Source organism: Mustela nivalis (genome assembly GCF_964662115.1).
Source record: "Mustela nivalis genome assembly, chromosome: 3".
NCBI lineage: Eukaryota > Metazoa > Chordata > Mammalia > Carnivora > Mustelidae > Mustela > Mustela nivalis.
The window spans coordinates 132955819-132970675 of NC_139022.1; the positions used below are offsets into that span (position 1 = coordinate 132955819).

The window sequence follows — 14857 nt, forward strand, 5'->3', positions numbered from 1 at the left end:
GAACAGAAGTGCCTGAGTGACTCAGTTGGTTAAGCATCTTCTTTCAGCTCAAGTCATGATCTCAGAATCCTGGGATCAAGCCTCACGTCAGGCTTCCCACTCAGTGGGGATTCTGCTGCTTCTTCTCTCCTTGCCTTTCGCTCTGCTTCTCCCCCTGCTGCTCATGCTCTATCTCTCACTCTCAAATGAAAAAAAAAAATTTTTTTTTAAACAAAGTATACAAAGAACACTTAAAATTCAACAATAAGAAAATAAACAGCTTGATTAAAAAATGGGCCAGATTTTTAACAGACACCTCATTAAAGAAGATATACAGATGGCTAATAAATACATGAAAAGGGCTTTGACATCATATTTTGTTGGGAAATCACAAATTAAAATGAGATACCACTACACACCTATTAGAATGGCTAAAATCCAAAACACTGCACCAAGTGGTGACAATAATATGGAGAAACAGGGACTCTCTTCATTACTGCTAAGAATGTACCACCACTTTGAAAGACAGTTTGACAGTTTCTTACAAAACTAAACATACTCTTTTTTAATTTATTTTTAGTTTTAAAACTAAACATAGTCTTAACATACAATCTAACAATCACACTCCTGGAAATGAATTGCAAACTTATGTCCACACAAAAACCTGCATATGTTATATATAGCGTATTTATTCATAATTGCCCTGAACTGGAAAGCAACCAAGATGTCCTTTAGGTAAATAAACTCTGGTATATCAAAACAACAGAGAATATTGTTCAGTGATAAAAAGAAAGTAGCTAACAAGCTATGAAAAGACATTAAGGGACCTTAACTGGATAGTGCCATGTGAAAGAAGCCAATCTAAAAAGGCCATATATCGTATGATTCCAACTATTCAACACTCCAGAAAAGGCAGAACTAGAGAGACAGTAAAAAGATCCATGACAGGCAGTTTGGGCTTTGGGGTGAGAGATGAATAGGCAGATCACAGAGGATTTTTAAGGTAGCAAAACTCCTCTGTGTGATATTTATAATGGTAGATACACATCATTACACATTTGCCAAAACCCATAAAGTGTGTAACACCAAGAGTGTAAACCAGATACTTTTGGTAGATAAGGATGTTATCAATGTAGGCTCATTTCATCAGTCGTAACAAAGGTACTACTCTGGTGGGGGATGTCAAAAGTGGCATAGGTTGTGTGTTGGGGGGGAAGGGAAGTATAGTGAATTCTTTATGCTTTCTGTTCCATTTTGTTGTGAACCTCTAACTTCTCTGAAAAATAAAGTTTGTTAATTCGAAAAATATATTTCGAATTAACAGCTGTTCTGCCAGCTGTGGAGTTACCACCACCCTGTTCTTCTCAGAAGGGCCTGAATTCAGCCCAGTTTCTGGAGCGACAAGGAGGAGATGAGGAAAAAAGGGCAATGTGGCCAGGAGGTTGAAACTGGGGTGCCCTGTGAACTCGGGCATGGTAGATGCCACAGTCACTTCAGGCAACCTCACTTTGTCAAGCCGCAGTGGGCTCATCTGTAATAATACCACAGCAGCATAGTGGTTACAGACCATAATGGCTTCAGGGGCTCTGAAGCTCCTCATATTTCAGTTTGAATTTGGGTTTTTCTCCAATCTAGTAAGTGCATGAACATGGCTTCTGTTGCCACCCACCTCTAACTTCAAAGTACGAACATCAGTTGTACTTATGGTGAAGGGTTGTCCCAAGGATAAAATGCGATAATGCACCTGGCACATGGTAAGCCTTGTGCAATCGATCGTAACTACTATTATTAGGTGGACATATTACATTGCCAAAGTTTGACCCATTCTGACCTACAAAATCAACAATTCCATGTAGTTTGACCTTATATCTCTTATGGGACTATTATCACTCAAGGAGATAATATAGGCACTGAGCTTGCTACCAGTTGAGGTGCTCAATACATGATCATGATTATTATTATTATTATCCACAATCCTAGGGACGGCACCTGTTGTTGAGAAATCAAAGGACCCAAGACATACATTAAGAAACTCGATCATTCTCTGTAACTGTCATTTCATTTACTGCCCAATCCTACTCCCATCTCTCTTTTCCCTGACCCCTCCCTACCCTAATTATTATAGTGAAAACCTTGTCTTAGAAATCTTTGTATTTGCAGATTTTAGCAAATGCTAGGCACGTAATAAGTGCTCAAGAAATGCTACTGAATGAGTGATTCCAAGAGTTTTATAGGTTTCCTAGGGGTTGGGAGGCTTTGCTTCTCTTGTGGATTACTGGGGTCAAAAAAAGGAATTAAAGACTAAAATCTTGAACCTAACCAAGGGACTTGAGTAAAAGACCTCATTAGGCTTTAATTCATTCTGTCAGAATGGATCCAAGAATCCTAACCTTGTTCCATCACGAGTATTTGAATTACAAGAGTGTTGCTGGGAAAATACACATTTACTAAAATGGCTAAAATTGAAAGAAGTGATGATACCAAGTTCTGACGAGGATGCAGATCACCTGGAACTCTCTTATATTTCTGGTGAGAATGCAAAACTGTACAACCACTTTGAAAAATACTTTGTGTAGTTTCTTATGAAAGGAAACATATATTTAACCACAAGACCTAGCACATTCACCCCTAATTATTTACCCTAGAGAAATGAAAACTTACGTTCACATAAATTTTGAGTATTTTTAGTGATTTTATTCACAGTTGTCAAGAACTAGAAACACCCAACGTCCTTCAACTGGTGAGTGGCGAAAGGAAATGCGGTACATTCACACAAGGGAATACTACTGAATAATAAGAAGATGGGAACTACTGATACATGCAACAGCATGGATGAATCTTAAATACATTTTAATTAATGAAAGAAGCCAGACTCAAGCTAAATTCTGAATAGTCCCATTTATATAATATTCTGGAAAAGGCAATGCTATAAGGGCATGAAGCAGATCAGTAACTGTTAGTGATTGGGAGTGACAGGAAACCGGAGGGAAGTTTTTGGAGATCCTTATTGTGGAAGTGGTGATTTGATTGTATGTATTTGTCAAAACTCATAGTCGTGTACACTAAAAAATTGGAGAATGTTAACATATGTAAATTATACTCAAATAAACCAGACTTTTAAAAAAGAGCTAGTTGTCGAGGAAATGGTTTACAAAGCAAAGTTATCACTGGGTCAACATTAGTACCATAGTAAGGGCCAATGGAGACAATTCTCCTAAGAGCAACTTGGAAGAGTTCTGAGCCAGAATGAAACAATAATTATTAATTATTTAACTTATAATTTATTTAATTAAACATTTATTGTGCTTTCCAAATGCTAGGGGGATGAGAAAGGAGTCAGGGCATCTCCTATTCACAAAGCATTCACAACATAGTGGGAGTGGGGTAAGAAAAAGAAAATTACGGTATAACATAATCATTATCTTTGATAATAATTAAAGAACAAGCATATAATTAGACTCTTCACACATTGCACAATTAAAAGGACAAGCTAAGCATTAGGAATACACTCCTTATCCCATACTTAATAGCAGTAGAATAAGGATAACAAAAGCTAGTATTTAATGGACTGCTTACTTTGTGAGAGGTGTTATTCTAAGCACCCATTTAAACCTCACAAAAACCCTATGAACTAAGAGCCATTATAGAAAAGTTTATTTATCCCTGGTCACTCAACTGTAAAGAATAGCAACGGGAATTAAACGCTGGTGTGACGGCCACCTCCTAACCATGACCGAATACTGGAGCTAGAGAGGAACAGTGACCTACTCACCTGAACTCCCCAAATTGGGAACTGGTTGTTCTAACTCTACCTCAGTTTCCCTAACATCAGAGGGAAGAGTCAAGCATGCAAAACTCTGTGTAAGACACCAGGGTAAACTGTGATTCCTCTTGGGATGCTTTTCTGTGCTTGCTATTTGCCCACACTCTCCCGTTAATAAAGTAATATGGAATTATTATAAAAAATGGAAAAGGAAAAAAAAAAGACAAACAAAACCCAAGAAACCAACTTAAACAAAAAAAGCTTCATTCATTCATAGTTTCACCACCCAGAGGTAAATATTGCTAACATTTTGGCACATTTCCTTCTAGTCTTTAAAAAAAAAAAAAGTCTTTTATTTATATAGCTGAGATCATACATAAATGTAATTTTGGACCCTGCTTTTTTTTTTTTCACTTAAAAATCAGAGCATGAACCCTTCATTAACATTATTTTAAATGGATATATAATAATCCATCATATAGATATTCTACAATTTATTAACTGCTCCTTCACAGTTGCATATTTAGGTCATTTCCAATATTCTCACTATTATAAATAACACCACTATTATAATAGTAATAGATTACTTTTTTAGGATAAGTTTCCCAGAAATGTAATTACTAGGTTAAATGTCAAGAATATTTTAAAGATTACACAGAGATGTAGTATTCTTTAAAAACAACAAATATATTCTTTACAAACAAATGGAAAGGCTTCTACGGGGTCAAAAGTTGTTTGTATGTTTGTGTCTGTGTAAGTATGGAGGGGTTGGATGAGACACAGAACTGGGAGCTCTCTCAGTACTTGGTCACTGCAGTAACTACGTGACCTTTTCTCTTGGGAGCTACTGCTCAATTTTCAGGGGCACATGCTGATTAAATATTGTTCCCTGAATGCCACCAAATGGAAGCAAATTTCAGGTACGGAGTTTGTATGCCTTTTGCAAGTATATTGTCCATAGAATCAGTGAGACTTGGCACCTGTGTTTTTCACCAGGCAGAGCACTTTCACTGCCATTAATTACTTCAATATCTTCTCACAGCTTCTGGGTGAAATGGGTTGGGATAACCATTACCATTCCCAGGTCATTGGTTAGAAACTCAGGCCCAGAAAGAAGTGACTTACCCAAAGTCACAAAGCTTGTTGGAGAGAGCTGGGGCTAGAATTCTCGTCTCATGGTTCTAAGGTAAAAGCCCCTGTTATGGAGTGAATTATGTATCCACCTCCCTCCCCTGCAATGCCCCATCCATACGTTGAAGCCCTAACCTGCGATGTGACTTTATTTGAAGACAGGACCTATAAGGATGTAAAAAAGATTAAATGAAGTCATAGGATGGGACCCTGATCTGGTAGGATTAGTGTCCTTATAAGAAGAGGAAGACCAGAGCTCTCTCTCTCTCTTTCTGCACACACACAGAGAAGAGGCCACAAGAGGGCACAGCAGAAGGTGGCTGTCTACAAGCCAGGAAGAGAGGCCTCATTAGAAATCAACCCTGCCAACACCTTGATCTTGGAATTTCAGCCTCCAGAACTGTGAGAAAATACATTTCTGTTGTTTAAGCACCCAGTCTGTGGTTTTCTGTTATGGCAGCCTTCGCAGACTAATACAGATTTTGGTACCAAGACGTTGGTTGTGGTGGGGGGTTTATTGCTGTAACAAATGCCTAAAAATGTGGAAGTGTTTTTGGAACTGGGTAACAGGCAGAGGCTGGATAAAATTTGGGGTACATGTTAGGAAAAACACCTAGATGGCCTTAAAGGGACTGTTGGTAGAAATCAAGTGTTAAAGATAGTTCTGGTTAGGGCTAAGGAAGAAAAGAGAAGAACTGTTAAAGAAAGCATCTATTATTTTAGAGAAGACACACATCATCATGGACAGAATGTTGGTAGAACTGTGAACCTTAAAGGCGTAGAATTGTAGTGAGGTGTCACATGGAATTGCAGAACATGGAAATGGAAACTGGCAGAAAGGTGATCCTAACCGCAAAGTGGCAAAGAACTTGGCTGAACCATGTTGCAGTGTATTATGGAAAGTGGAAATTGCAAGCGATGAACTTGGATATTTAGCTAAAGAGATTTCTAAGCGAAGTGTTGAAGGTGCGGCCTGATTTCTCCTTGTGGTTTATAATAAAACATGAGAGGAGAGGGATAAATGGAAGGGACTGCTAAGCAAAAAAGGAAACAGAATTTGAATATTTGGAAAATTCTTAGCCCACCCACGTGGCAAAAACCAAACAATAACAACAACAACAAAAAAAAACACAAAACAAACAAACAAAAGCAACTAAGAATGCATGTCTTAGGGAGGACACCAAGGGTGTGCCTGGCCAACAACTCTAGAAGGAGACCCCCCATGCAGTTCATCAGACATCTCAGCAGAAACCGGTAATAGAGATGAGAGGTTACTAGCAAGAGACACTGCCACTTTGGACCAAAGGGAACAAAGAAGGGACAAAAATAAAGAAGGCTCTTGCACTTCCAGGATTCTATAGTACAGGATGGCTGAGCTATTTGGCAGTGAATATGCTTTATTCTTCAAGAGACAGGAAGAATGAGCTTGAAGGAGATTCAGAGATCATCAGGGCTGCCATTCCCACTATATGCCTGGGGCACTCAGTCCAGAGGGCAAGGCTATTTCCTTCTCAGGTTCAGAGGGTAAGGCCTACTCTTGGTTTCAGGGAGCTGGACCATCCCTGCCATGTGCTTCAGATGCAGGGCTGCACCAAAAAGCCACAGGGATGGGGTTGCTGCCCAGAATCAAGGAGGTGGGGCTACTGCCTAGGGCAGAGGGATGATAATACTGCCCCAGTGGGCCCTGGGTGGCCGAAAATTCAGCTAAAGGATTATTCTACAGGTTTAAGATCTGGTGGAATTTGCCTTGCTAGGTTTTGGGGGATTTGTCTGGAACCTGTCACCCCTTCCCTCTTTCTGATTTCTCCCTCTTGGAATGGGAATGTCTATCTTATACCTATATTTTGGAAACACATAAGTCATCTGGTGTCCAGGTAGAAAGGCATTTTGCCTCAGGATAAATCATGCTTGAAACTGCATCCGTATCTGATTTAGGTGATATTTAGATGAGATTTTGGACTTGGAATTGATGATAGAATGGGTTAAGACTTTGGGGGCTGTTGGGATAGCATAAATATATTTTCTATACAATGAGCATATGAATTTTAGGGGGTGGGGTCAAAGGAAAATGTTATGGACTGGGTCTCCCTCCAATTCACATGTTGGAGCCCTACCCCCCACGGTGACTGTTTTTGGCAATGGGCCTATACTGAGGTAATAAAGATTAAATGAGGTTATAAGGGTGGGGCTCTGACCTGACGGAATAAGTGCCCTTCTAAGAAGAGGCAGAGAGAAGAGCTAGCACCTTGATCTTGCACTTCTAGCCTCCTGGAACTGTGAAAAAATAAGTTCCGCTGTTTCAGCCCCCCAGTCTGTGGTATTTTGTTATGGCAGCTCAAGCAGACTAATCCAGCGTCTAAATACATCAATGGCAAGACCATATCTTTTATTTATCCCCTGGGTGCCCAGTGGTTTTGACAGACCAACCTACCTAGTCATCATCTTCAGGAGTGTCTTGTCCATCCCAATACACAGTATTTTGTTGACTTGTGCAAACCTGGGTTTGAAGAAAGAGGCTCAGTGAAAGAAACAGACGACAAGAGGTCTGAAGCTTGGTTTCTAGAACCAGGCTTGGCCAAAACTTGCTAAGGGATCTTAGGCAAGCCACTTCTCTCTGATTATCATTATCCATCTATAAACTAAAGTGTGCTGCATCAGGCTCTGAAGTTATACAGATGTGGCCTCAAATCTAGACTCTGACATTAGTTGTGTGACCTCGCACAAGTTTGGTTTTCTCATCTCTAAAACAGAATAATAGTACCTACCCCAGGGATTACTGGGTTAATTAAGAGATGATGTATCCGGAGTCCCCAGCACATTTTAAAGGACAATAAAGGTAGTTATTTTCCTAGATTCATTAATTAATTAAGTTAATGTATGCAAAGTGCCAAGGACAGTTTCTGGCACTTAGAAAAGGCTGTATCCATCTTAGTTGCCTCCCCCCACCCCCGCCTTATTCTAGCAGATAGTTAAGTCCTCAGTAAGTAAGATCCTTATTATTATTTTCAGGCTTCATCTCCTTTCATTTCCCTCCAAAGCCCTAAATCCTAACTTTACCTAATTTTGCCCCCCCCCCCCAATACAGCCCCTAGGCTTTGCTGCCCTAGTGTATTTGTCTACTCCGTTTTCTCTGCCTGATGCTCCATTTCTTTTCCTCCAAAGCGCAGCTGTCTTCTCCACTGGGAATCCTCTCTCCACTACCCTCCTCCTCCCAGGCAGAGGACTGGCTCCTTGATTTGTGTCTTGCTAAGAAAACAACTCCATATAGCACTTAGCTCTTTGTGCCTGGTGGTTCTGTTAACTCTTTCAGAGCCTGCCTCCAAGAGTAGCGGCCTCTGAGGCACGGTGCTGGGTGAGCAGCCTCTGGGTGTCACCCAAGACGTCTAGCACAGTGCGGGACAGAGGAAACGGCCCCCAGGGCAGAGAGGGGTCCAGTTTAACTCCTAGAAGCCCGAGCCTCCGACCCTCCCCAGGCCGCGCCCACCGTGAAGCCTGCCCCTCCACAGGCTCGCACCCTCCCTCCGCTGCTCCCCATCACCTGAGTCGACCCGGCTCCCAGGGGTCCTCCGGGCTCCTTCCCGGCGGTCCCTCCCGCCCCCATCCTGGCGGGCGCGTCCCCTCCTCCACCCCGCGGCGGAGCCCTGCGGAGCTGAGGGCGGAGCGTCGCTGCTGATGGCTGGGAGCCGGGCTGGGAGGCGCTGGGCTAGCAGTGGGCTCCAGACGCGCCGCCGCCTGGCCGGGGGGCTGGCATGGCCGCGTGCTTGTGAACGCGGAGCGCGCGAGGGGCCGCTGCCACCATGCCCGGGGGCGTGGGCGCCGTCCGGCTCTGCCTGCTGGCGCTCGCCCTGCCGGGGTGGACCAGAAGTAAGTGGCGGGGTACGGGGAGGGGGTTTGGCGGAGGATGGAGGCGGGTGGGCTCGGGGGCCCGAGGAGCTGGGAGTCGCCCCCTGCAAGTCCGCGGGGCTGCTTCCCCGCGGTCGCGCAGCCTGGGAGTCCGGGCTTTGTTCCCACGTTGTGCGCCCCTGGAGGTGGTGGGGGTCCGGGAGACCCAGAACAAGCAGAAAACAGCCGGTCCCCTCCCTGGCTTGCTTTTCTCTGTTTTCACTGTTTTTCTGCTTTTGGCTTCTCTTTCTGCTGCTTTTCCTCCCCAGTCTTGGTGTGTGTGTTCCTATAAATATATATCGATAAAACTGGAACCATACCATATGTACAGTTTTGTGCCTTGCATTCTCCATTTCACATTATGAGCCCACAACGTTACATTCTCCCAAAACATGATTTTAATGACTGTAGATTACATCAAGAAGTCGCAGAAGTGTAATTTTCAAAAAGTTAAAAACATAACATACAAATATAGGATGAATGGGAGGAAGACATTCCTTCAATTCATTAATGAGGTGGTGAGTAGAATGGTAAAGCTGGTGCAAAGCTCGAGAAGAATGGGTGGTACAAGCATCTGAGAAAAGGTTGAAGTCGTGTGCTGGGACAGATACAAAGTGGTCAGTGCCCCCATAGGGTCAAGGGACCTTAATTCTTAGTTCTCTTTCTATAATATGGAAGTCATTTGCATCTCTACTAGACAAAAATCTACAGCTAACATGTAACTTCACAGAGTATGGTTTTTTGATTTGTTGTAAATTTAAAAAGTCAAACCAAGGGGTATTCCCCTAGAAAAATGTGGTGATCAGTGGGAGGGCCTGTTAAACAGTGCTCCAATGTGACATTGAAAGGACAATCCTGCTTGCTTTTTGCCTCATTTGCTAGTTTTGAACAATTTTTCTTAAGATGTACTGTGTGCCTCTATCACTTGGCCTTGCTCTCCGTACTTTTTTGGCAATCATAAAGATAATTTCATTCCTTTAAACATTCCATTAAATATCATATAATTCCTTTTTATTGCAAAGAATCTAGACTTACCAGAGCCAGCAGAGCAGGAATATGCCTCTCTGTTCCCCCATGAATATCAAGCACCTAGCGTAGTACTTGGTAGCTAGTTAAGCATTCAGAAAACACATTATGAATAAATGAGTACATTGCTTCTGATTTTTACTAGTACGATGGAACTAACCCTTGTCTAATGGGATTATTTTTCAGATGTATTTTGACTGAGAATACATCCTATCAGTAATCTGCAAGGAACATTAATAACTCATAATCCTGCCATTTTACCAGCACAACTGTGGCCGGCTTTCATGCCACTTATTGTATTCTATGTGATCAATTTAGAGAGAATAGATTTTGCATTGGGGAAGGTCTGTGCTATGGTGAGTGCTGTGAAGTGTGTAAACCTGGTGATTCACAGACCTGTACCCCTGAGGCTAATAATACATTATATGTTAATTTAAAAAAATTAAAAAAAAAAAAAAAAGAACAGATTTTGAAATCCTCACTCCTACCCCGGGAGTCCTATGGATTTGGTCCCTTCTTGTGAAGGCTAATTTGTCTAGGTCTTGGGTAATTACTGCTTTATTAAGGGGATCTGCAAAAAGTAATTTGAGGTCGGCAGTATGTAGAACAAGTTTTTCCCCAAACAAGTTTCAGCTCACCTTTCTTGGAAAATAGAAGTCCTGCTACCTGTCTTGTCTTGAGGATGACAAAGGTTGATTGATAGTGATTAAGAAAGTAAGAAGTGATCTACAAAGGCAGACTTGCCGTTAGGAAGCTCAGGGTAGTGTGATGATGCTTTGTGGATGTGTGAGCAGTTTCATGGTGACTCTGTCCAGTACTGCTGTGAATAGGCAGGCTGGTATCACTGTCTTCATATGACAGATGAGCAAACTGCAGCTCAGGAGGAAAAACCCATGGGCCTGATTTCCAGAACATACCCAGAATCTGACCACTTCATTCCTCTTTACTGAGCTCATTTTAGTCTGAGCCACCGTCATCTCTCACCAGGTCTCCAGACTTGCCTTCTTGCTTCTATTCTTATGCCCACCCCTCCCCCAGTGTACCCTCCATCTCCACCCAGCAGGCCGAATGATCTTTTAAAAACCTGAATACAGATCATATTGCTCTGTGTCTAAACCCTCCAGTGTCTTCCAAGACTATTTATAATAAAATCCAGACACTTGCCATGGCCTCTGGGATCTCAGAACCATGGCTGTTTTGCTGACCGTGTCTCCTACCAGCTTCCCTGTTCACTTGCTAGATTCTAGCTAGCTCTGCCTTCTGCATGTTCCTTAAACGGGCCAAGTCACCTTCCACTAGGCAGGACCATTGCCCTTGCTGGTCGTTCTCCCTGGGGGCACTCTTCCCCCAGGTCTTTTCATGGCTGCCTTCTTCCTGTCTCTCAGGTCTCAAATGCTATCTTTGCTCACCGGCCAGTCTAAAATAGGCACCTCCTCTTCAGTGTCTCTTTATTCCGTGACCCCACTGGTCATTTGAGAATATTTGTGTATTGTGCATCTCCCATCTCTAGAAGGTAAACTGTGAGGATTACAGAGACTTTGTTTTCCTTATTTACCACTATATGGCCAACAGCTAACAGTGCCTGAATCACAGTAAGTGCCAAGAGCCTGGCACCCAGCAGGTAGTCTAGTGACCCAGGAAGGGGGTTGTTTTGGCAATGCATGCTTAGCTTAGCTGGGGTGCAGAATTCTGAAATGCCAATGGTTGTGCATCCTGTTTTGACAGGAGGAAGTGGGGAAGGCAGCCCCCAGCTACAGCATGAACGAATAATACCTCAGTGGAAGACAGCAGGAAGCCCCACCAAAGAAAAGGTAAGACACAAAATATCTCATTTTCAGAGGCAGGAGCTGACAAGTCCATTCTGTGACATGCGGGGCCCCCTTCTCAACTTCCCTGGAAGGCCAGTCATTGCTATTAGTTCTGTTTCAAGCCTACTCTGTCCTCTCTGTGCATTGGTTTTGAAAATCCCAGATGGGACTTTCCTTCATTGTGTGACAAACTTCTAGAACACTTCCAAATGCTATTAGTTGAGGAAATGAAAATTATTAATGCTGACACAAGCTAAGTGCAAATACATGTCACAAAAATCACCAGCTCTCAACTGGAATTGATTAAATATTGTCACTGTTATCTTTGCTTTATATAATACATGCTTTACTTTATTGATGAGATAATGTACTTGGAGAGAAAAATAATAATTCAAGCTATTTTTAAGAGACAAGGGAGGGATCTTGTACTGGGGGATATATCTTAAAATGCAATAGTGTCCTTGGGCCGTGACACCAGGAAAATGCACCAGCTTTATCATGGGGATTGGGAACAAGACAGAAAACATTAACCTATTATGCAAAGAGGACCTGTACATCCAGGATATTCTTTGTGGTTCTGGTGTTTACAGTTCAAGTGAGACGTGAAAGAGCTCGAAAGGAGGACAATTGCTGTGTGCCAGAAACCAGCTATGGGACCTTCCTCTTTCTGAACTTCTAATTCCTCATTTATAAAATAGGGATTCTAGGGCATAGCAATAAAGAGGGCTGGGGAGAAGCGATAGTTAATAAGGTCCTTTAGGGCTCAAAAGGACCATGATTTATTGGGCAGCATATAAAAAAGCAAGATTATAGTAGAAGAAAATGGAGAGAGAACTGTGTCAGGAAAATGTCAGAAATGGAGAGGACAAATGCCTGGAATCCTTGAAGTTATGGCTAGGGTAATACACACATGTCTATAATGCTTCCATTTGAATTTATTAAGGGAATTTCCAGCAAAAAATTTGGGAGAAATGAAAGTAACATTTTATCCTAAAGACAATAAATGCGTGGACCTTATTTCATCAAAAAGTAGGAAAGACTGAAAATAGCTTCAGGAAGAATCTAGACAGATTGATGGATGGCCTTCCTAGAGCAGGTTATTTTTAAAAATTAGGATCTTGGATAGTCCAACATATCTGTTATTGCTTGAGGAATGGATCCAATACTTTCTGTAGAGGTTCTTTGTTCCTTCCAGATGTGGGATGCCTGGCATCCTCAGGAAGGGCCTGAGAAACAAAGTGGAGCTCCAGATCCTGTCTTTATTCCTAGCCATTCTCTGCCCAGAATCTGGGTCATTGTACTTTGTAGGAATAGTCAGCACAGTGCCTGGTGCCAGAAGTACTTGTTGAATGAACAAATGAATGAATGTCAGAGAGGCTGCAGAAGGTAGACTTCAGTCAGGCCTTTTATTCTCATTTCTGTAATTAATTAATTCACCAAGCATTAATTGAACACTCACTGTATAGTAAGTATTGTACTAGATCTTAAGTGGCAGGTGCACATACACAGGACAGGTTTCTGATACCCTATGAAGCTGAAGATCTATTTAATCTACCCCTAAAGAGAAAGGATTTTAACCTTTCACGGGAAGTATAGCCAGCGGTTCAGCTCCCTCCACCTCCTAGGAGAGGTGAGCTTGCCTCTTCCTAGCACAGTGTGGAATTGCAAGGGAAAAGCTCAGCAGGGGAGATCCATAGATCCTGATAGAACTGTTTCATTGTTTTGCTTGAAATGTCCCTTGCAAACAAGGGACAACATATTTTAAATATTACTGTCTGAGCATCTTCCACACAAGAGAGAAATATTTTTGGATTACCCACTTGTAGGCATTTGTACTCATGTTGCAGCTTGTGTCTCTTTGGAGGAGAGGTGACAGTGTTTGATTTGATGTCAACTTTCCTTTTCTGTGTGGACTGTCACGCTTGCATAAGGGAATTGCTGCAGTTCTGTTGCTGTGTACTCTTCCTCAGATGCCCACTTGCGACTGTGTCCCTGATGCTTAATGTGACTGGACAGGGTCCGTCTTCTGGAATATCTGGCATAAAGTGGCAAAGCCTCAGCAACCAGAATAGCAGTTATCGGAGCTGAATCAGGGCATTAGAGACAGGGATGTGGGTCCCTTAGTGAAAGTTATTGGGCAAACAACCACCTAACTTCCTCTCCCCGTGGTTTTGAAATGTCCTTTTTTAAGAGAAGTCGGTAGGATGAATTCATACAAAAATAGTAAAGGACAGGGTTGCCCAAGCTTCCTGGATCAAAATGTTCAGATCTCGTTGGAGCCCTTGGTGGCCTGATGTTTCAGGGATGCCCAGTGCCTAGGACCCTAAAGGGAAGTGCAGTTTGGGGCAAATAAAAAGAGGAATGTGCTTGGAAGAGGAAGGTCCCCAACCAGGGGTGGCAAAGCAGTGGACCCACTTTCTCCAATGCTAAAACTAAGCTTTGGGGTCAACTTCAGGAATTTATTAGTTCCTTGGTCCCAAGTTAGAGAACATGTATTTAAAACACACCAAAGAATTGAGCCTGTTTTTAATATGCTTAAAAATGTAAGTATCTCATTTTAAAGATTTTATTTATTTATATAAATAACTTTATCTTCGAAATAAGCTCAGCCACCTCAAGCTGAACTGTTGAAGCATGGAAGTTTGTTATGACTTGAAATTTTTTTCCTTTTTTTAAATTTTTAAACATTTTTTTAATTTTTAATTTTTTAATGTTCAGTTAGCCAGCATATAGTACATCAAGTCTTTGTTGTAGTGTTCAATGATTCATTCGTTATATAATTTTCAACAATAGTAAGGTAAAAAGAGATGAAAAGCCCCTTACTTAAAATATCAAAGCAATTCTAAAAACATGGAAAGATCCACAAAGAAAATAAAATTAACCCATGGTACTACTGCTGAGAGGTCACTGTGGTAAAGTTTTGATTTATTTTGTTCTACAAAAGTATATTTAAATAAAATATATAGTGTTGTTTTGAGCCTCTGTGTGCTTAATAATTATCATGTCTACTTTCTTGATAGTTTAAGAATTATTTCAAGTCATTGTTTTTAATGACTGTAGAGTACTTTGTCATATGATTGGTCATTATTTATTTAACTATTCTTCTATTTTTTGGACATTCAAATTATACTTCATTAGCCATTATTATAAGTAATGAGGATCCCTGTATATAAACCTTTGCCTGTTTCCGTTTGTTCTCTTCGGACAGAGTTTTGTCTAAACATTTAAAAACTCTTGTCCATCTGTCAAATTATTTTCCACTGAGTTG

General features: G+C 41.6%; 1 protein-coding gene and 1 long non-coding RNA gene across 3 annotated transcripts in view; one reads left to right on the forward strand and one right to left on the reverse strand.

The window, feature by feature from the left end:
• Positions 1-8493, reverse strand: part of LOC309861784 — a 64993-nt gene extending 56500 nt beyond the window's left edge. Inside the window, exons 1-2 of the long non-coding RNA XR_014310204.1 lie at positions 8412-8493; positions 7305-7370 (exon numbers count right to left, since the gene is read on the reverse strand). This is a non-coding gene — a long non-coding RNA (uncharacterized lncRNA). The remainder of the gene's footprint in view (positions 1-7304; positions 7371-8411) is intronic.
• The window catches only part of ADAM19 (ADAM metallopeptidase domain 19), an 80280-nt gene continuing 73836 nt past the window's right edge, over positions 8414-14857 (forward strand). For both annotated transcript variants that reach the window (XM_082725008.1, XM_082725007.1), the window contains exons 1-2: positions 8414-8737; positions 11507-11592. Coding sequence is in view for 1 of the 2 variants with exons in the window: in XM_082725007.1 (XP_082581133.1) it covers positions 8671-8737; positions 11507-11592 (153 nt within the window). In the remaining variant the exon portion in view is untranslated. The remainder of the gene's footprint in view (positions 8738-11506; positions 11593-14857) is intronic.